This window comes from Malania oleifera, chromosome 4 (genome assembly GCF_029873635.1).
Source record: "Malania oleifera isolate guangnan ecotype guangnan chromosome 4, ASM2987363v1, whole genome shotgun sequence".
Lineage (NCBI taxonomy): Eukaryota > Viridiplantae > Streptophyta > Magnoliopsida > Santalales > Ximeniaceae > Malania > Malania oleifera.
Genome location: NC_080420.1, coordinates 89,789,147 through 89,813,332, shown reverse-complemented (window position 1 = coordinate 89,813,332; position 24,186 = coordinate 89,789,147). Strand labels below are relative to the sequence as shown.

General features: G+C 38.2%; 1 protein-coding gene across 2 annotated transcripts in view; it reads right to left on the bottom strand.

Annotated features, from left to right (window-relative positions):
* The window catches only part of LOC131154315 (flavin mononucleotide hydrolase 1, chloroplatic), an 85,206-nt gene that overhangs the window by 7,591 nt on the left and 53,429 nt on the right, over window positions 1-24,186 (bottom strand). For both annotated transcript variants that reach the window (XM_058107007.1, XM_058107008.1), the window contains 2 exons: window positions 16,550-16,620; window positions 526-613 (listed from right to left, as the gene is read on the bottom strand). In XM_058107007.1, the coding sequence (XP_057962990.1) occupies window positions 526-613; window positions 16,550-16,620 (159 nt within the window). The remainder of the gene's footprint in view (window positions 1-525; window positions 614-16,549; window positions 16,621-24,186) is intronic.

Genomic DNA, 24,186 nt, shown 5'->3' with positions numbered 1-24,186 from the left:
CACTAAAGAAATGTGATTTTTGATGCTGCGTTAACAAAATGCAAGGGATAGTAAAAAATGAAAATTCACAAAGGGACTGCAAATGCGCCTTGCCTATTCTAGAGCTGAATAAATCCTTTGTGTTGCAGAGTACTTTACAGATCAAAGGTGGAAAACGTGCCACCAATGCTACTGACTTGTCATCATAGTCACTATAGTTTTCACTTGACCAAAAATCCCCCCCCCCCCCCCCCCCAAAAAAATGAAATTCAGATTAAGAGTCAACCCTAGGAGGTCCAACATTTGCCCTATTAAAGGCCTAAGAACAAAGAAAAACCACATGTCACTGATCAGCAGACAAATCCCAAAAAAAAAAAGGTGGACTTTTTGTAAGTTTCAGAAGCGTGTTTGCATCTTCATAGCTTATGGTTTCACCAAGGATAATGGACCTTTATAGGTTAGCTTGGGTGGAATTTTTTTATTGAGACAAGTGGAGTTATTCCTATTACAGAATCAAAGTGAAAAAGAAAAAGAAATGAAAATAACCTGTCATCAATGAAGATGCAGCTTGCTGGCTCTACTTTAAGATGTCTCAAAACCTCCAAGTAAAAGTCTGCCTCAGGCTTCCGCTTTCCTGCAACAAAAATTAAAATTTTATTATTTTCTGAAGGCTAATAGGCAATAGCAATGTATGCATGGAAGTAAACTTACACTATTTGAATAGAAAACTTCAAACCTGTCACTTAGGTTAGAAAGACGAAGAGAAAAACAAGTTGGATGATGAAGATGACATAAATCTACTTCAATATGGCAATCTACTTTCTAACCTATAAAAGTTGGAAGCAGATCGTCACTTAGAGTATACAAAATGACAATCTACTTCAATATCTTTCATTATCACAAGGAATACTAGATTAATAGCAATGAAGGTGACAACCTCATTATCACAACAAACAATCATGGGCTGATTCATGGTGACCTGGAACACTGATTTTTGGGAAATTGTACAGGTACAGTACAGGAATGAGATATGCTACTTAAGTCATAGGTGCTTCTTGGATGGTAGGCTTAGTTGGTAAGGCATTTCACATCATGCATGCTTGAACCACTTATTTGGGTCACTATATAAGATTTTTACAAATTTTGTTTTTCTTTCTTTTGTATTCATTCAGAGAAAAAGCAGCATAACTCCAGTACTTCTATCCTTATTCAATAAAATTACGTAAATTGTAAATAAATAACAGCAATCAATTACCAAATCAATTATTTCTTTTAATGCAAATTAATGCCCTTGTTTTTTAGTAATAATACTAACTTTTAATTCAATAAAGTTGTTGAGATTTGTAATTAAACAAGTAAATATTACAGAAATTGTAACTCATATTACCAGTTATAAATCAATATTGTACAAATTGCCAGAACAACCATCTTTTATGGGTGAATACCAGCTGCGGATTTATTAAGGCTTGACATACATTATCGGCCCACAACCTAAGGGCTTAAGCTTTTACGTAAAGTGGTTGCCTAACATGGTAACAAAGCCATGGCTGCCAGGAGATCTCAGGTTCTGGTCTTGATGCCCACGTTAATTGTGTGGTATTTTAAAAAATTATTGTATTCTCTGTAATGGGTGTTTTTATTGCGTGCATGTGCGCCCACGCGCGAGGGGGGGGGGGGTGGTGGGGGGAGGAGTATAAAAGCTTGATATACATTGTTGGCGCACAACTAATATCTTAAGCTTTTCGGTAAGGTGGTAATCTTACAGGTTTGTTAGCATTCCACAGCTCTCTCTCTCCCCCCCCCCCCCCTCTCTCTCTCTGGCATTCCTCCCATTATCCCTGAAAATACATAAATAAATAAACCCTCTCTCTCTCTTTGCTGCCAGAAGCAGATAAGCAATCACTAATTATCACTTCCATCTCTCCACCATTCAAGCACCTTCAAGGACACCGGCGCAGATTTGAGCCAAATACTTCATGGAGTTACTCTGCTCTGCCATCTCTCTTCACTGCAACACCTTCACTGGAGTTTTTTATACTATTCAATGGATCCCCTGAAAAATCAATATTATGGCAAGATCGATTACTTTCATTACATAATGTTCATCTATGATTTATTTTCTACCACTTGAAGAAAGAAGAAGATTCTTAGACTGCAAAGAATGTTGGTGGTGACTGGTGAGACAAAGATGTCCAAAAATCTGAAAATACAAAAATAATTTGGTATAAACCATGGCAAAAATGTAGAAACATGGAAAACTTTGGAAAGTACAAAAAAGCAAGAAAAGATGCAAAAACAGCTGTTAGTGAAGCTAAACATAGATCATTTAATAATTTATATGCTAAATTAGATGTCAAAGAAGGGAAAAGAGACATTTAAACTTACTAGAACTAGAAAAAGAAAGAGCAAAGACTTAGGTGACGTAAAATGAATAAAAAGTGAGGATGATATTGTCTTGGTTAAGAAAACATAAAAGAAATATGGTGAAGTTACTTTAGTAAGCTAATTAATGAAAAACCAAGTAAAAGGCTTACTTGTGCCCTCTCATCTTGGTGACCCTGATTTTTCCTAATTTTCCTCTTCAGAAAATTTCACCATTCAAGAAAAGTTATTAACTTTGATAGATTGGAGAATCAGTATAATCCTCTTTGGTGCTGAGCAATGAAGAAATTCAGCAGGTCTTGATTCAGATTACAGCTTTTTGGTTGGGGCTTTGTGGGCTAGAAAATAATTTTGTGGGTTTGCTTTCAGGGTGGAAGGATGTTTACATCATCTAAATCTACCTGGGGAGCATGTGGAGATGATTTATGTGCTTGTAGAAGTAGACAGAGGAAGGTCTTGTTGGGTGTCCCTCCTTGTGGGGCCCAATGCATTGAAAAGGTTTATTTTCTCTTTATTGATTTGTTGGCTTCTCAAGGAAGCAGTTCTGGAGCATTTTTTGTTTTCTTTTGTTTTCCAAAGCTTCACACCTGTAGCAGCATGACCCCTCCACTTCCTTCACATATATTTGTACAAGCTTTTCCCAGGCAGAGTATTGCGTACAGCACAGCAGCAAGCCGGCTCCCCACAGTTTTTCTCCATTCTGTTTTCACTCACAGTAGCACCTCACCAACTTCTCACGCCCACACCTGCGCCGGTCATCTTCTCTGCTGCAGCAGCCTGCTGCTGCTCTTCCCTCCTCCTTGCAACTCCGGTTGTGTATTATTATCAGCATATTGAGATTTCTGGTTGTGCTCTACTTTGGTTGGTTTTTTGGGAGCTTTGTTCACTACATTTGGTGAGACATTTTCACCTTGCTACATTTGTTATACACTTTTGTGTATTTGTAAGACTTATGTCTTTTGTGCCCACTTTGTACGAATTTGGTGATAGTGGATTTGGACCGTCGTGTCCCGTAGACACACCTCAACATTTGAGAGAACCACGTTAAATTTCTTGTGTCTCATTTTATTTATTATTTGCATTACACCATTGAATTATTTGTGGGAATCGTTCGTATATATATTTTTTTCCCAACAAGTGGTATCAAAGTCGTGTTATTTGGACTCATTAGGATTGTGTAAATCATGGATGGCAATATTGGTTGTATGATTAGCTTCAATGGAAGCAATTGCGTAACTTGGAAAACAAAAATGCAAGATCTTTTATTTTGCAAAGATTTAGATGGACCCATCGAGAGTAATAGCCGAAAGCCTAAAGACAAGAGTGATAATGAGTGGAATAGGCTTAATAGAAAAACCGTTGGTGTCATCCGTCAATGGATTAATGATAGTGTTTTTCATCTTGTTTCTGCCGAAACTTCGGCACATGAATTGTGGAAAAAATTGGAGGGTCTTTATAATAGAAAGTCAGCTACAAATAAAGTTTTTCTTTTTTGAAAAATGGTGAACTTGAAATATAAAGATGGCGGTCTTATTACCGAGCATTTGAATTAGATGAAAAATATTATCAATCAACTTACTACTATGAAATGCTTAACTCTTTGTCGAAAAGTTGGGAGACTTTGGTTGTGACAGTTAGTAATTCGGCTCCCGATGGAATTATTACTATGAACCAAGTAACTAGCAGCTTGTTAAATGAAGAAATTAGAAGAAAATCAGTTCGCTCTTCTCATTCAGAGACACTTGTGACAGAAAACTGGGGGGAGAGGCAGAAGCAAGAGTAGATCTTCTCACCGTTATGATAAATCAAAAGGCCAATCTAGGTCAGTTTCAAAAAAGGATATTGAGTGCCACTATTGTCATAAGAAAGGACATATGAAGCGGGATTGTAGAAAATTGAAATTCAAGGAACAAAACAAAGAGAAAAATTTTGAGAAAAAGCATTAAGACACAACTTCAGTTGCATTTGATGGTGATCTTATGGTTGTTTGTAATGAAAGTTGCATTAATTTAACAAGTCAAGAGACTGATTGGGTTATTGATTCCAGTGCGTCATTCCATGTCACTTCTCGGGAAGATTTCTTCACTTCCTATTCCAAAGGAGGTTATGGATTTGTTCGGATGGGAAATGAAGGTTTGTCAAAAATTGTTGGCATGAGAAATGTTTGTTTGGAAACAAATCTTGGATGCAAGTTGGTGCTCAAAGATGTGAGACATGTACCTGACACTCGGCTAAATTTGATATCTACCGAAAAGCTTGATGATGAAGGGTTTGACAACCATTTTGGTGATGAAAAATGGAAGCTCAAAAAGGGTGATTTGGCGATGGCTAAAGGCAAGAAGACTAGTACACTATACACGATGCGAGGTAAAATTGGTAGTGGTGTTGTGAATGCAATTGAGAGACACTCTTCCAACAATTTGTACCATAAGCGGCTTGGGCACATAAGTGAAAAAGGAATGCAATTTTTGTTCAAAAAGAAGCTTCTACCCAGAATGAAAGGTACTCCTCTTAACGCTTGTGTTCATTGATTGGCTGGTAAGCAACATAGAGCTCCTTTTCGTACAAAGTTTGTTACTAAAAAAGCTAACGTTCTAGATTTGATACATTCCGATGTATGTGGTCCTTTGAAATTTAAATCTCATGATGGTGCACTTTATTTTGTTACTTTTATTGATGATCGTTCAAGAAAAGTTTAGGCTTACACTTTGAAAACTAAAGATCAAGTGTTAGATGTGTTTAAGCATTTTCAGGTCAAAGTTCAAAGGGAAACCAGAAAGAAGGTGAAATGTGTGCGCTCGGATAATGGTGGAGAGTACATTGGCCCATTTGAGGCATATTGTTATAGCCAAGGCATTAGACATTAAAAGACTATCAAGAAAACCCCTCAAAAAAATGGAATTTTCAAAAGGATGAACCGCACCATACTGGAGAGAATGAGATGTATGCTCTCTCATGTGAAGTTTCCAAAATCATTTTGGAGTGAAGCAATGAGGATGGCGGTGGACTTGCTTAATTTTTCTCCTTCAACTACTCTACTTGGTGAAGTTCCCGAAAAAATTTGGAAAGGTAAGGATGTCACTTATGATCATTTGAAAGTGTTTGGTTGTCATGCATTTGTTCACATTCTAAAAGATAAAAGATCCAAACTTGATAACAAGACAATGCAATGTATTTTTCTTGGCTATGGGCATGATAAATTTGGATATAGATTGTGGGATCCAGTGGAGAAGAAAGTTGTGAGAAGCCGGGATGTTGTATTTTTTGAAGATCAAACAAATGAAGATTTTGGCACGGTTGAGCAACCACAATCTAATGGGAATGATTTTGTTGACTTAGAGTCACCTTCTCCACCTTTGGCATATGATGAAAATATGGAAGATGTTCATCAACGTCTTGAAGATGTTGAAAATGATGAAATTCCTAGTAATGTGGAAGATGAAAATAAGGGGGAGCAACAAGTTTAAGAGCAAGCTCCATTGAGAAAGTCTTCGAGAGAGCCAAGACCTTCAACTAAATATTCATCAAGTATTATGTTACTCTAACGGATCAAGGGGAGCCCGAAAGCTATCAAGAAGCCATCAACCATGAAAATAAAGTTGAATGGATGGAGGCTATGCAAGAGGAAATGAAGTCCATAGTTGACAAACATACTTATGATTTGATTGAAAAAAAAATGGGTGTTTAGGTTGAAAAATGATGAAAAGAACCTTTGGTAAAAGGCTAGGCTTGTGGTAAAAGGCTTTGGTCAGAAAAAGGGAATTGACTTTGATGAAATATTCTCACCGGTTGTGAAGATGTCATCTATTCAGGTTGTTCTTGGCATGGCAGCAAACTTGAAATTAGAAGTTGAGCAACTAGATGTAAAAACTGCTTTCTTATATGGTGACTTGGAAAAGAAAATTTACATGGAACAACCGGAAGGCTTCAAACAAAAAGGAAAAGAGAATTTAGTGTGCAAATTAAAGAAAAGTTTGTATGGGTTGAAATAAGCACCACGGAGATGGTACAAGAAATTTGATTCTTTCATGATTGATCATGATTACTCAAAAACCTGTCCGGATGATTGTGTGTTTGTGAAAAAATTTCCATACGGTACCTATATTATTCTCTTACTCTATGTTGATGATATGCTTGTTGTAGGAAAAGACTCCTCCAAGATTAACAAGTTGAAGTTGGAGTTGAGCAAGTCTTTTGCTATGAAAGACTTGGAACCGGCAAAGCAAATTCTTGGCAGGAGAATTGCTCGTGATCCTGAAAAAAGGCAAATTTGGTTGTCTCAATAAAGTTGCATTGAAAAAGTGCTTAAGAGGTTCAATATGGATAAAGCAAAACCCATTGGTTGCCCACTTGCTAGTCACTTCAAGTTAGTACAAAACAAAGTCCTACAAGTGAGAAAGACAACAAAGAGATGAAGAAAATTCCTTATGCTTCGGAAATTGGTTCTTTAATGTATGCAATGATTTGCATAAGACCGGATTTAGCTCATGTCGTTGGAGTTGTTAGTCGATTTCTCTCTAATCTAGGAAAGGAGCATTGGTTAGCAGTAAAATGGATTCTCCAATACCTTAGAGGCACTCCAAAGGTGTGTTTGTGTTTTGGAAATGATAAATCTATGCTCCATGGATTCACAGATGCCGACATGGACGGTGATGTTGCTTCTAGAAAATCTACTTCGGGTTATTTGATGACTCTTGCAAGGGGAGCTGTGGCATGGCAATCAAAATTACATAAATGTGTTGCTCTATCTACTACGGAAGCCAAGTTTATTGCCATTACTGAAGCTTGCAAAGAATTGCTTTGGTTGAAGAGATTCTTGAAAGATTTGGGCATGGAACAAGAAAGGTATGTTCGTCATTGTCATAGCCAAAGTACAATTCATTTGAGCAAGAATTCTATCATCCATTCAAAGTCAAAACATATTGATGTTAGATATGATTGGATTCGGGATGTGTCGGATAAGAAATTGTTGCAACTTGACAAAATTTACACCGATGATGAGGGTTCGGATATGATGACAAAAGCATTGTCTAGAGACAAGCATGTGAAGTGTTGAGCTTTGGCCGGATTGGTGGAGTCGTCCCCACAAGTCGGGAGCAGGAGATTTGTTGGGTGTCCCTCATTGTGGGCCCCAATGCCTTGAAAAGGTTTATTTTCTCTTTAATGATTTGTTGGCTTCTCAAGGAAGCAGTTCTAGAGCATTTTTTGTTTTCTTTTGTTTTCCAAAGCTTCACGCCTGTAGCAGCGTGTGACTCCTCCACTTCCTTCACATATATTTGTACAAGCTTCTCCCAGGCAGAGTATTGGGTACAGCACAGCAGCAAGCCGGTTCCCCACAGTTTTTCTCCATTCTGTTTTCACTCACAGGAGCACCTCACCAGCTCCTCACGCCCACACCTGCGCCGGTCATCTTCTCTGCTGCAGCAGCCTGCTGCTGCTCTTCCCTCCTCCTTGCAACTCCGGCTGTGTATTATTATCAGCATATTGGGATTTCCAGTTGTGCTCTACTTTGGTTGGTTTTTTGGGAGCTTTGTTCACAACATTTGGTGAGACATTTTCATCTTGTGTATTTGTTATAAGCTTTTGTGTATTTGTAAGGCTTATGTCTTTTGTGCCCACTTTGTACAAATTTGGTGATAGTGGATTTGGACTGTCGTGTCCCATGAACATACCTCAACATTTGAGGGAACCACGTTAAATTTCCTGTGTCTCATTTTATTTATTATTTGCATTACACCATTCATTTATTTGTGGGAATCGTTCGTATATATAATTTTTTCCCAACAGGTCAAAGAAGCTCTGTATGTTTTCCAGAAGGGTTCCAAGCTGCTGGATGGTGAAAGCTATTGTTGGTTGAGAAGGAGAGAAATTTGAAGGCTGAAGGGACGATCCTGTGTTGCACCAACCGTGAGTTTATAAATCTGTGAAGGATCCAGAAAAGCAGTAAAATTATGGCGCTGAGAAGTCCGATAGGTGTTTCACAACCATTGCTACCCAATAGCGAAGAATCTGGGAACATCTTCGATCGTAGGGCATAATGATGGAAAAGGAAGGAGATTCAGTATTGGGTTGAGGATTTCAATTTTAAAGAAGTGGGGAAGTTAAGATATGGGCATAACAGTAATGGCCGAACTCTAGTGGGCCTACGCAAGTCAAGAATGGGGCTGAGGTACTGGCCATTTACTGTTAACTGGGGAATGGGCCTATTTCTAAGGAAATGTATAGTAGTAAAAACTGGGCTGTCATTAAAAACATTCATAATGGAGGTACTGGGATTGAAGAAGTCCAACTGGCAGAACAGTGAGCATAAACCTTTCGGCTCCTCAGATTATCCAGATTGACTCCCTTATCATCTGAATTCCCTTCCGAACAAACAATTAAATCTTGGTTTTCAACTCATTAAGAATTAAAATTCTTCAAAGAAGATCCCCCAAACTCAACCCTGGAACCCTGCCTACTATCATTCTTCTCCAGAATAGGAGATGCATTACTCTAGAAAATTCAGACTTCTTAGCAGGTCACCTATCTGGTTTTGCCTCCTTTTCATTTCTATTTTCAGAGCAACTGCTTCTCTCCTCTTGATCACTGTAGATCTTGTTAGTGCGTTCTTTCTATTCTTAGGAGAGATTAATTCCCACAGCCTCACAGGTTTTCATAAGTAGGCCTTCTTTTTGACTGGAAACCTGACTAAGCATCTGGGCCTGCCCTTTCGGTTGGCCCAACTGCGATTTACCCTGCTGAATTTTCTCCTCTCTAATCTAGCCCAATATAGAATCAAAATCCTGCTCTTGAGCCTCCTTAACCAACAGGACTGTCAGAAATTTAAGAAGGCCTTTATTGCTTTCAAACAGCCAGCCCATGTCTAAATTAATTCTCAAAGACCCAGGCCCAGCCCACCTCACCTTCATCATCCAATCATTCACGCAGAACACCCTAGCCACCTCAGGACTAACTTCCTCTGCTAGAACCTTCTCCCTTAGCGACGTCAATTGAGCATGCAGAGTTGTCTGCAGGGTCTCCTCTTCCATCTTCCCCCCACAACAAACAAACACCCCCTCCAGCACATCCTTAGGGATTGAGCGAACTCCCATCATTAGGAACCAAGCAAGTACCTTCCTTAGAATCGAGAGAACTCCATCAGCATCAGTTTCTCTCGATACTATTTGACTCCAGGATCGATTCTCATTCCTCTTTTTACTATCAATTCCAGCAATTCCTGACAAACCAGAGCTCACCAAAACAAAGAACTCTTTCCCAAACCGAAACCACCCATTGCCTCTGTATCCTTCAGGAACAAAGATGAAATATCTTTTGCCTCTCCATCCATGCCCTAATTCCAAGAATTTCCCTGTCCTCATTACATGAATCACCATCCAATAATCAACAAAACCCACCCAAGAGCTACTAACATCCTTGCTTAAATTTCCAGTAAGAGATAGGAATCCCTGTGAGAACCATTTTTCTGCAGCTGAAGTAAATCAAACCCACCAAGATCGCTGCCGATTCTTCTCCTGAATGAACAAAGCTCCAACATTCCCTACTTTTATCCAATCTCAGATCAGAGGGTTTCCCTTCAATCTGGACTGAACATATCCGCACCTAAATAATTAACAGCATCTTAATGAAGAGAGTGAGGAGAGTGAGTCAAGGTCCTTTAAGAGTGAGAGAGAACCATTGCATGACCTCAGATTAAACACTGCTAAAGTTGTGGCTAGGAAGCATGAAGAGCCTTTGAGTTGCTCCATTCCCGTTGTTATTGGCCATTGAGAGGAGATTTCAACAGCAGCCAAGCTCAAAGATGAATGAACAATGAGAAGCAGTGGGCCTAAGAGAGAGAGCAAGGGAGCTAGGGCATTGAACCTCTGGGAGAGAAGAGGCTGCAAGCCAAACAGCTAGTAAGATATAGCAACATCCAAAACAGTGAAAGGTATGAAATTAGTAAGGTAAAAAACAAGAAAGGTAGCATCAGCTACAAAGATTCAGGAACTTGAATTTGTATCATCATTTCATAGGCAATCTCTAGGAGTATCCGTTCTTCCTCTCAGACACTCCATTTTGCAGCACAGTAATGTTTGATGAAGGATACCCTGAACAGAACAAAGTGAAGATAAATCATTGAGCATATACTTTTGGACAAGAAAAAAAATAAATTAACATAGAAATAAATTACAATACAAAGAGAACAAGATGTCCTCCAAAGAGAAACAAAAAAATAAAATAAGCAGAATCAATAATAAAACAGCTTCCCTTCAATCTCTTTTAAGTTGGGGCAATGAAAACCAACCAAAAAAACACAAAGAAATGAGCCCAAGAAACCACAACTCTGTCCAGCAATAAACGAAGCGAAGCTATGCGATCCTTGAAAATTCTTTAGATCCTCCCAACCCAAAAGGGTACACAAGGTAGCCAAAAACTGCACATTTCAAAAAGGCATTTCTGTATCCTGTAAACCCCAATATCTAACTTGCAAGTAATCCCCACAACCCAAGGAGCCACCCAAGCTTCACCAAAACAAGTCAAGAGAGCATCCCTGAATAAAGTTTGCCACCCAACAATTAAGGAAAAGGTGTGCATTTCATTTCAGTGGATTCACATGAAGACATATTAGGGTTGAGGGTCTGGCCTTGTAGTCGACAATGTGCAAGCCATGCATATTAAGCCTACTGTGAGACACAGGCCAAATGAATATCCAGATTTTAAAAGGTACCTTAGCCTTCCAAACAATGTTGCCCCAAGGAAAATGATTGATTGTGGGAGTTTTTAAGAGATGAAGAAAAAAGGATGTTAGATTACCAATTTACCTAAAAGCTTGAGTTGTTAGGTTGTGGCACAACAATGTACATCAAGCTTTAACACTTCCCCGCACATGAATCCCAACAGCAGGTGGAGAGATAAACTAAAAATAAATAACACCCATTACAGGGAACACAATAATTTTAAACACCACACAATAAAAATGGGCAACAAGATTAGAACTTAGGACCTCCTGGTAACTAGCTCAGACAGCATCTTAGATTACGACTTTACTTAAAAGCTCAAGGTGTTAGGTGGTGGACCAACAATGTATATCAAGCTTTAACAAAAGATTTAGTAGTAAAGAGATTTCAAAAATCCTCCTCCTAAACTCTCTAATTTACCTTATTTGAAGGAACAAAAGAATCCAGGGCATTAAGCACAGTGTTAAGATCATCAATCTCTTTTTATTAAGACTCCTAATAAAATGAAAATTACAAGAAAAGAGGGCCCCTCTCAAAAGAAAAGAAAAAATCGATACGTGCATTGTGAAGAGTGGAAATCTTAAAAAGTTGGCACCATCATCAACAATGATCTAACACCAGCCCAAGTATCCCAAAACCAAACCATATTGTCATTACCAACTCTAACCAGATAAGAGCAAAGAATAAGCAACTAACCTATGACTTCCAAGGGATAGGATAAGAAACAATGCCTCTTCCACTAGTATACCACCCTTTTTCAATGGACCCCATTCTTTTTATCACCTTGTGCCATAGGGAATTAACTTCAAAGGGGAACCTCCACAATCATTCCCAATTAAAGAGATATTTTTAGAAGCCACATTTCCAAGGCCCACACCCCCTTCCAACTTGGTTCTCCTAACATTCTCCCGACTAACTATGTGATCCCTTTTATTCTTCCCTAACACTCACCAAAGGAATTCATGCCTCAGCCTTTCAACAAAGCAACGCTTGTACGAACTTTAAAAAGAGATCAAAAATAAATAGGCAAATAGGAAAGGGAGGCAATACTGCAGCAATGAGAGTAATACAACCTCAAAGAGAAAAGTACACCCTTTTCCACCTCTCAAATCTCCTACCCTCACTCTCAATTATAGCATCCCAATAGGTCATAAGAGTTAGGGTTGCCTCCGAGAGAGAGACCAAGATAGGAAACTGGCCAATCTTAAAAAAGGCAACATGCCAAGGCCTTAAACCTCTGTAAATGTCATGTCCCTATTTCTGGTATGTGACTGGCTATGACTCTATCCAAACCCCGATGGTGGTGCCAAGCCTAGGGAAGAAATAATTTTGCAAAATTCATCATTTGACTACAAGTAATAAGCCAATAAAGAAAGAAAATTTGATAAAACACAAAATATGTACATATATTTCATAATGCAATGAAGGTTTTACTTTCACTAAGAAGCTCTTTCCATTGGGTTGTACTTTATATACAACATTTACATTGCCCTTCACTTTATATACAACATTTTCCACGCTTCTAGACTAAATATGTTCACAAACAAAAAATCGATTTTTGTGTCTTCTTGCCAACATGTACAACATGTCGAAAGTGACAATCTCTTGGAAAACGCAGCAAGTAGGGCTTTCCTTTAGTCCAACAAAACCCAAAACTATTATGTTATAGAAGTAGGGTGAGCAACTATGAGCTCAATAGACATTCTAAATCCCCCCTTATTCGTATGAGGATTTCACCATTTTAAGATGTGATTTCTTTAAATGCATGCATAATCATACCGTTATGAACAAACTCTTGTTCTAAGAAATCTAATTATCTAGAATTAGCATCACATGGTATTCAAATAGCACACAACTCAACATCATTTCAACATAGTATTGCTACGTCAAACAAGTTGTTAGATAACAACAAAGGTTCTGCTTCAGTTGCTATAAGTTGGTGAGAATCAAAGGTTGAGGGTTGAATAATATCCTTAATGCCTCTTGGGACATTGGTCTTGCCAGTAATCTTCTTGAGGGATAAGGGATGCTTGGTTTTGTCATAGACATAGTATTGATTTGTGATCTCAGGATTTTGGGTTATATCAAGCCCTAACACACCCCTGCATGTGCAGCTTGATTGCACATGGAGAGATAAATAGACAATAAATGACACCCATTACAGGGAATAAAATAATTTTTAACAAACAAACAACAAACAAAGGCACTAGAACCCAGGACCTCCTAGCAACCATAGCTCTCATACCATGTTAAATAATCACTTTACCTAAAAGCTTAAGATGTGAAATCGTGGGCCAATAATGTACATTAATCCCTAACATAAGTTCCAATTTTCATCATCTCAAACCAGTTCCAATTCCCAGCTTGGCAACCAGCACTTAACACAGAAATACCCTCCAAAGGTTTAAGGCCTTTCACCCAAGGGAGACACAATCCCTACTTGCTAAAATTTCACAATATCACAACCACAAATAACACATACAATGCCAGATATTTCACATAATGGCAATTCAATAGATGAACACAGGCTATGCCATAGCAAACAAACCATTTCCCTCACAAGATCAAAATCTATCACATGTAAATTTCCCAACTAAAACAAAAATATGCAGATATGGAAACCCAAGAGAACATAAATGCAGCCATATCTAGTAATTAAAAATAACATGCTTAAAATTCTTCCTTATTAGTATTCAATGTCATGCAAGTTTCTACTGTTTTTCCTTGCAAATCTCTATTTCTACCCAAAATCTCTAGATGAATAAATGAAAAATATCTGCTCCAATTTATTTTGAAGGTTCCCCAGAATTTTCTGTACTTTTTTCCTGATTTTACCTTAATTTGCTGACTCTGAGTTTTCTGTCTTCCTTCCCCTCTCTCTTTTTCTCTAGAGTTATGTTTTACAAAAAAAAAATTAATTGTACATTGTGTTTTTGCTAGTATGCATGACTAGAATATAGGTCAGCACAGCAGTAGCTTGGTACCAGTTGTCTGCCAAATGTCAACTTGTGGGCTGTAAACATGGCAGGACAGGAGCAGCTTGCAACAAGGGCTCTGTCAATGCAGCCAGCTGTTTTTCCAAGTGTCCCCTTCCTGGTTTCAGCATGCCCTCTTCTGGTTTTTTTCCCTGCTTCTGCCTCAAGTCCTATGTCCTTTATGTTTTTACATGGATTTTCTTAATTTCCTTTCATCTTAACCCCTCCTACCACTACTAAATTAAATGAATTTTCCAATATCAATTAACATAACATAATTGATGCATAACAAGCTTACTGTAAACTCATTCAATACAAAGGCAAAAGCAAAAACCATGCAATTAATGAAAGCAATTTCAAATTTACCCTGGCTTAAAGGGTTTGTTATCAGACTAAATCCCCACCACCCACACGTTTGATAGCATATAGAATCTTGACACATGAATGAACTTATTATATTAAACTTCTATGTCAACTTTAAAGACTTGAAAGCATGAATAACTTCTGGCTAGTCTTTTGACATAAACAATAAAGTCATTCTAGACCAATCAAGATGTAGTTAGCATGGGCAATTAAATTTATTTTCTTTTTCTTAATTGGGTATTTTTATTAGGATATATATTTTAGATTGTACGATAATTCAATTTTGAGAAGAAGCATTTTTTTAAGGTTTCTATATTTCTTTTTATTCTTCGCCAACAGTCGTAAGCCTATAAAGACCTCGATATATTCATTTTATTCAGGACTGAATTGCATTTATTTAAAGGACATTGATCCATCAAACGACATAGCAAGCTTTGATTTGACATGGCTATCAGTACTATTTAACAAGGTTTGCAATTTTAACTCAAATCATTGCAGTTATCAGTGTTTGAAATGAATTTTTATGAGTTTCCACAAAAATTGTAGGGTTCATGACTTCTCTACTTAAATCATCATGCACTGTCTCCACCTTCACCGCTACTCCTTTCTAACCCCCAATTCATCAACTATAGCAGCATAAATCAACAACACACATGCACACACACACACACACATCCAGCAGGCTGCAGCTCAACTCCCCTCAATGCCCTAATTGAGGACAACCCACATCAAATCTAAATTCCTTATTAATATTTCAAATTATTCCAAGTACTTAAACAAAATTATTTGTTTCCTTAAATTAGCTGAAGTGCAATGACATTGATCTCAGTTGGCAAGCCATTGTTGTTGCTGCAAGAGCTTCTCTATCACCATCATGCCGCGCTATCATCCACAAAGCCTCCCTAACCCTCACAGTAAGCCCTTGATGTTACCAAACATTATCATCCTCCCTAGCCAAAAGACTTGTTGCCAGGTCCCTTGGTTGTTGATCAATTATCACCATCCCTTCATAGCCATCAATACCAAACCAATCGCTGATTTTCCTCCTAGGCACCAGCCTTTCAACCTACAAAGGCAGCGCACAACAACCCTAGCCGTCTCCCTGATTTGAACAAGAAACCTTAAAATCATTCCTCCCTAAGACCCTACCCAAAAAATGCCAACAAACAAGCCATATGTATGCCTCCACAAAGTCCAACTTAAATCATAAACTCTACCTCATACTCCTCTTGAGATCCTCCACAACCTCATTTGCCAAAAAGACAGTCTTTAAAGCACATCTAACCCACCATAAAAGCTGCTTGGGAACTAGATATGGTTCTCCCAATCACTTCTTTAATCCTATCAACCAAAACCTTAGATCTTATAAACACTAAAAGTCAAACTAATAGATCCAAAAAAACTAAGCCCTAAAAGAACAAACTAAAATTCCCTTAGAGGGCACCCGAATAGTTTGATCATTAGACTTCCATGTTAAGGGTCTCCCATTTGAACCTTGGGAATGGTGGATGGGTTACCCAAGGAGAATGGGCTACCTTCTATTGCGTAGCCTTGGCCCAACAGGCCACCTAAAACATCCCAAAAAGTAAAATAAAACCAGAAATAAATAATTATACACCTAACCAAAATCCTTCACCAGCCTCCTTCATCCACCATAATTCCATAAAGATGAGCAAACTCCTTTAACAAAAGATATATCAGCATATCACAAACTCCTAATAGAGTTTAGTCAAGCTCCACGTCCCACCATCCCTCAACTTCCCTCAAATCCCTCAACTTTCCCTCACCATTTTCCATCAGCACAATCATAGTTTCTTCGCATAATTCTACTACATAATGCTCAATCTTTTCCTCGCACATAATCACTCCTCATCTCATGATCAAATTCCCAGCCAACCAACATCAGCATGGTGGCCCTTTTCTTTCCTTTGCTAAGTTCACATATTGTGCAACATATTAAGCTTGCTAAGAATGCAAGTTTACCCTATGTTAGCAATTCTACCAACAAAGAACCAATTTTCTACATGCTTCGACATTAGAAGTGCTCTACTTTAGGAGTGAGAGTGACACCTAAAATGTGATGTTTAGACACACACACACACAAAGCCTAACAAAGTTGAATAGTAATATTACCGAATTTACATGAACAAAATGTCCAAGATAAGTAGTTTGACAGTTTTAACTTGTCCTCGATCATTTCATACCTGCAAACAAATTTTAAAAAAAAAGAGTTAAAACATATAAATTGTACATCCAACAGTAGTTAATCTTGCCAAATGGGATGCTGCATAAAAAATCTGTCAAGTTAGTATAAATATATTTTTTTTAAATAACAACGATACAAATATTGTTGGCCTTTGTTAGCTTTAATTTGCTGCTACTTTTTCCCTGGAAACACCATGGATGTCAAACTTTCACAATATGGGTTTAATGTCAATGGGTGTTCACCACATTTGCTGCTGGTTGGTCTACTTCCATTTGGATTGTAGACTTTTTTCACTCTATATAAGGAGGCTGCTTTCTCTAAATTTTTGTCAAAAGGTGCCTCCAAGGGTGGTGTTTGATCATTTTCATGTTATTCCTTTTGTATAACAAAATAAAATGTATTAAAAAGAAAATAAATCAAACTAATGTTGGAAAAGACAAGAAATCTTTAAAAGCAACTAGAGAACGGAAGGGAAAAACAAAAAGAAGAAAAAAACCAATACTTTCTAAACAAGAAATCCCTCTTTAATCCATTGCCGTCGTAACATAAAAACTGTACATTTGCTAATCTGCGCTCATGCTAGCCTTTCCTCACATTACTTATACCACCATGAAGGAAAATTTTTTCTCCTGCCTATCCCACAGGATTAGATATCCATAATCCCAATTCATCCATCACCTGTTGAGTTTCAATATCTTCCCACTAATCTCATCCACAGGTGGCCAACTCTATCTTTACATTGATTACTCAATGGCAACTCTTTACCGAGTCCATCCTCCTAAAAAAATAGAAACACCCTCCAAACCTTCAAGTGAAGATGGTGGTACATAAGAAAGATCCCCATGTAAGTCAAAAGAATTGGAAACATGCCCAATTTGTTCACAAACCTCACCCAATATAAGACCACCATCACAGAAAAAATCATTACAAAACTCGCTGTTCTTTTCCATTACATCCTTCCATTTCATTTTCTCCTCAATATGACATGTTTCTTTACACTCTGTATCCGAATCTATCTTCGAATAATCCTGCCCCTTTACATTAGAAGTTGCTCGATGATTTTATTTTATCAAAAAAAAAACTTGTTAAGAAGAAGAAGACATGCAACAAGGAGCATAGGAAATCCTCCATAAAAGATACGAGAAGGAAAAAACAAAAAAACAAAAAAACAAAATCAAAATAAATCAAAACAACACAGCCAACCAATCACACTATAAATCAGAAAAAGAAAACTCTTTGAAACACCCAGCTTCAAAAACCAACAAGGAGGCCAAATACGAAATCCTTCTCAAAGAAAAAATGAAGAAATTGTTCGATCATTAACAAGAGAATTTTCATTCTTTAGCCCCTCCAGCCCAACAGTATGAGGAGAATAGACCATAGTAGAATCGGCCTTAATACACACCTTACCAACATCTGGTATTCCATTACAACCCCACAATTACAATCTGTCTTCATAAGCAGAGCCTGACAAGCTCAATACTTGGATCACCAGCAGATTGATGCTCGTTCTCCATCCAAGAGCTTCCTCCATCAAGAAAATCTCCAGAGGAACTTCTCTAGACACCTCAATTGTACTACGCCCACTTATCTTTCCCACTCCACTTGATCCACCAGGAAGAGATTACCTCTGCATCTTCAAATTTCATTCATGAACCTTACCACAAGTTCAATTTCATGAATGGAAGTCCTTACATAAACTACTTTTTGCAGCGGCATTGCCCTCAGGACCCCTCTGAGCCCCACCAAAATTTTACCCTTGTATGGACCCTTGCTTTTATTCAAAGTCTTTTGAGCAGCAGCATTGTTCCCTTGCTATTGAGCCAAACCTAGTTAAGTGGGGTCTTACTCCTATCAGAATTGAGAGCATGTAGTTGTCTCATTCATCTTTTGCCCAGATAGTTGAGGAGTAGCAGGAGGAAGTTGCCATTGAGGGATGGGAAAAGTTTTTGTTTTATGAAGAAGTTAGAGATTTGTTTAGGATACGTAGAAGAACTGAAATACAGATATTTTGGGGTGTGCCATTAAAAAAAGTGACATTCTGCAGGAAATTGGAATTTAGATTGGGCAGAGAAGCATCCCTTTTTGATGAGCTACTTGCCATAAGTCTTTAACTTTCAAATGATTTTGATAAATTGTGCTGCTTAAGAAGTTAACCAGCAATGAAAAACAAGATTAAAATGGGTTATAGAAAGGATCGTATTGTCAAAGATTGTGTGGTTAGTATAGAGGAAATTACAGAGTTTCATAGGTTATTATTAAAGAAGTACTGGGTAAACCAGAAAACCTAAATACATCAATTGGTCTCACCCCCCTATTCACAATATATGCTAAGTACATAACAATGACCATAATACTATTACTAACACACACTTGCTAATATAACAATAGCACATATTAATAATGCTAGATAACCAAAATAACCAAAAACAGACCCCCTCCCCTCCTCAACTTGGACCATATATATCATATGCTCCAAGCTTGTAACAAATGAATTTAACACGAGCATCCCCAAGGATTTAATGAATAAATCAGCCAGATGGGATTCAGACTTCACATGAGAGGTTGTAATAAGCTTCTATACAAGTTTCTCCTGAACAAAGTCACAATCAACTTCAATTTGTTTTGTCTACTCAAGGAAGACTAGGTTGGAGGCAATATGAATAGAAGATTCACTATCACACATCCATAGACTGAGAATGTGGAAAACCAAGTTCTTCCAACACGTTCTTCAAGCAAACAAGTTCACATGTAGTGTGAGCCACAGCCCTATACTCTGAAAGCAGCACTTGACCTAGCAAGTACAGTTTGTTTCTTACTATTCCTAGAAACCAAGTTACCAACAAAATATAATACCTAATTGTGGATCTTCATTCAGAAAGTGAGCCAACCCAATCTACATCTATATAACCCGATACTAATATAAGACACCTCTACTAGGTGCACTTTGAGGTATCTCAAGATGCAAATTTCTGCATTCCAGTGAGTTGTTCTTAGAAAATCATGAAACTAGCTCATAACACTTGTTGCTACATCCAGTCAAGTGACTATGAGATAATTTAACTTTCCAACAAGTCTTTGATACTGTCCAAAGTCGAGCAACAAATCACCCATATCTATACTATTAGGATCAATGGGTGTATCAAGTTTAGATCCCAACAGACCAATCTCATTTTAAGATACTTCCTCTATGACAAAATGATTCCCATACAAGATCAAAATACTTCTATACCCAGCAAGTATTTCAATGGTCTTAAATCTTTGATCTGAACCTTAATTTGTAGAACATGCTTTAGGCCTTGGATACCTTGATCATCATCACCAGTAATCCTAACGTCATCAACATACACAATAAGCAGAATCTTACCAAATAGAGTATGATGAATACAGAGTGATATACTGCAGATTGATGATAAAATACAGAGTGATATACTGCAAACCATTGGAAGCCAAGCTCAAGTTCAGCACAAAATCAACCAAAAAATGCTCTGGGCGACGACTGCAGGCTATACAATGATTTCTTGAGTTGACATGCTGGGCCTAACTCCCCTTGAGACAAACCCTGGTGGATGCTTTATGTATATGTCCTCAATCACCATGTAGGAAGACATTCTTAGCAACTAACTGATGCAGAGGCCAATGGCAAATGGTGCCTATTGAAGATTGTTGTAAAGTTATAGATTGAAGCGAGAGGAAGAAAAAGAAGATAAAGAAAAGAAAAGGAGGCAGGAGCTTCAAAGAGTTACATTCAGCTCCATGACAGCTCTTCTATATATTAATTAGAAAAATGCTTGAAAAACAAAAATACCCCTATTAACACCACATAGTTACTAAAAATTCTAAAACTCCACTTCAAGTTGGAGGTGTATAAATATCACCTAACCCAAGCTTGTTGTACACTAGAGAAGGTAGGCTTAAATAAAGTCTTCATGAGAACATCTGACTGATCACAGATTCACTGGGTTGCTAGCAGTACAAATGGCAGCTTGATTATCACGAAACATATCTATGGGTTTCTTGATCAAAAAATCCATCTCTGACATAAAAGACTTCAACACATAAGCTCACTCACGATGTGAGCCATAGCTCGACATTCTTCTTTAACCCTAGGTCTAGCTATAGTAGTTTGTTTCTTACTACGCCAAGTAACAAGATTACCTCCCACGAAAGTACAATATCCAATAGTAGACCTTCGATCATCAAGTAAGCTAGGCCAATCAGCATCAGAGTATCCCACGATCTCATAGTTTATGTTCCATTTATTTATAAAACCCCTACCAAAAGAGCATTTGAGCAGAATCCTACAAATAGCATCAGGTGTGGTTTGGGATTTCCCATAAACTAACTCTCCACCCCAAACCAAAGGATACGCTAGGTCTAGTGACAGTCAGGTAGATCAACTTGCCAACCAACTACCTACATCGATATTTATCTTCAAAGTCCAATCCAACATCCCCAGATAGATTTACATTGGGTACCATAGGAGTTTCAACTGGTTTAGCTACCAGCATACTAGTCTCACTTAGAAAATCCGAGTACTTTTGCTAAGATAGATTCAACCCTATGTTAAACTGTACAATCTCAAAACTAAGAAAGTAACATAGAGTAACCCAAGTCTTTGATTTCAAATTTTTCTTGAAGCCACTGCTTGACATCCACAATCCCACTTTGGTTGGTCATTGCTTAAGCAACTAGAAGCACCACACCTTCTCATTTCAGCAAACAAAGACCGAAGTCACCAAAAGATTGTAGTAGCATTGAATGAAACCAACTGCAAAGACCACCTCACTAAATTTGTCAAAACCAAGCTCAAGGAAGCTTGGAGAGACCTTTCAAGGAAGAGGAACTGAGGGCCACGGTTTTTGGGATGGAGAGGGATAAAACTCCAAGACCCGACAGTTTTAATATGGCCTTCTTCCAAGATTGTTGGAAGGTGGTTAAGGATGATTTGCTTAAGGTCTTTACTGAATCTTACAGGAATGAGAATTTAAGCAAGAGTATCAATTCCACTTTCATAGCTTTAGTGCCGAAGAAGTAAAAAATCTATTTAGATTTTGAACTTTAGACCTATTGCCTTAGTTTCCAGAGTGTTTATAAAATCATCATTGAAGTGTTAGTTAATAGGCTGAGTATGGTGCTTGATAGAACTATTTCTAAGGCTCACAGTGCATTTGTCGGGGGTTAGGCAAATAGCTGATGCCATTCTGGTTGCTAATGAGGTTGCAGAGGATATTCAGAGAAGGAAGAAGATGGGAATCCTATTTAAGTTGGATTTTGAGAAAGCTTATGATGGAGTGAACTAGAAGTTCCTGGATAAGATTTTTGTGAGGAAGGCGTTTGGCGAGAGATCACGGGTTGGATTACTGGCTGTTTGCATAGTGTAAGCTACTCAATCTTAGTAAATGGCGAGTCTAAATCTCGGTTTAAGGCTACGAAAGGGACAAGGCAAGGTGACCCTCTTTCCCTGTTTTTTTTTGTTTAAGTGGTTAATTCTTTGAGTAGGTTGATGGATAGGATAGTGGTTAGAGGTTTAGTGAAAGACTTGGAAGTGGGAAGAAAGGAGTCAGGTTTTCGCACCTTCAGTTTCCCAATGATACTATCTTTTTCTCTAGAGGACCACAAACCATCCTTTAAGAATATTTTGGGTTTCCTTCACTTTTTTGAGAAGGTTTATGGGCTTAAGATTAATATGGGAAAGAGTCATATCGCAGCGATCAATATGTTTATTGAAAGTTTTAGGGGGCTATCTATGGAGGTGGGATGTAGTGTTTTGGATTGGCCACTGTCCTATCTTGGGGTTCCTTTGGGGGATAACCCTAGATCTACTAGCTTTTGGGATTTTGTGGTTGAAAGGGTTTCTAAGAGACTAGATGGGTGGAAAGGCGCTCTTTTTTCTCATGGTCGTAGATTATGCTTATACAGGCCAGTCTTTCTAGTATCCCTTTATATTTTATTTAGATTTTCCAGATTTCTAAACGGGGCTGCCAAAAAGATTGAGAAGTTAATAAGGGATTTCTTGTGATCGGGGTGGGGGATATTAGGGATCATTTGGTAAGTAGGGGAGTGGTGGGCAGGTCTAAATAGGAGGATGGTATGGGTGTTGGAAATCTTGTGTCTAAAAACACAATCTTTCGGCTAAATGGCTTTGGCAATTTCGGGTAGAGAATTCTTCCCTATGGCATTTGATTGTTAAAAGCAAGTATGAATTAGATGAGAATGGGTGAGATGCTAATTTGAGATTTAGATGTTCTTCGGAGAGTCCGTGGAAAGCTATCTCTCAAAGTTATCTCCTCTTCATTCCCCATATTAAATTCCTAGTGGGAAGAGGTAGTAATATTCATCCTGGTTACACACTGATTGCAGATCTGCTTTTTGTTTCTCTTCAAGAACTGAAAAGAAAGATTTGGATTTCGTTAACTGGTTGTATGTCCCCCTACCTTTTATTTGGCTTTTGCGAATTTTCGCCCATAACCTTGCAATGAGCCTCCTTAGAGGCAAGGCCAAACTGAGTATTCCCCTGTTGAGGGGATCCCTTTTTTCAAACCAAAGAGAGGCCCATATATTTATTATTTAAACATTGGGCTCATTCTATTAAATGGCCCAAATTTGCTAAAACAGAAGCTCTGCCTTTCTCACATACCTAGCCCAAATCTAAAATAAGAACCAGCCATTGCGGCCCAGCCTTTGAATCCTTGTCTTCCCCTATTGCAACCCTAGCTGACTCTTTGACACTTGCAGCAACTACCGAAACCCTGCACACTACCTCATTATGGATGTTCTCCTCCAAACAAACAACTAGGGTTGTTCTAAACAAGAGGGTAGGTTTGGGTACTGGAAATCTGCTATCTAAAAACACAGCTCTTTTGGCTAAATGGCTTTGGCGGTTTCTGCTAGAGAATTCTTCCCTGTGGCATTTGATTGTTAAAAGCAAGTATGAATTAGACAAGAATGGCTGACATACTAATTTGAGATTTAGATGTTCTTCGGAGAGTCCGTGAAAAGCTATCTCTCAAAGTTATCTCATCTTCATTCCTTATATTAAATTCCTGGTGGGAAGAGGTAGCAATATTCATCCTAATTAAACACTGACTGCTGATCTGCTTTTTGTTTGTCTTGAAGAACTGAAAAAGGGATTTGGATTTCGTTAACTGGCTGTATGTCCACCTACCTCTTATTTGGCTTTTGCGAATTTTCACCCACAACCTTACAATGGGCCTCCTTAGAGGCAAGGCCCAACTGAGTTTTCCCCAGTTGAGGAGATCCCTCTTTTCAAACCAAAGAAAGGCCCATAGATTTATTATTTAAACATTGGGCCCACTCTATTAAATGGCCCAAATTTTCTAAAAAAGAAGCCCTGCCTTTCTCACATACCTAGCCCAAATCTAAAATGAGAACCAGCCATCGCGGCCCAGCTTTCATACCCTCGTCTTTCTCTATTGCAACCCCAGCCAAGTCTTTAACAACTGCAGCAACTACTGAAACCCTGCGCGCTACCTCCTTATGGATGTTCTCTGCTAAACAAACAGCTAAAGTTGTCACTTCGGATTCCTTCAATTGCAAAGCT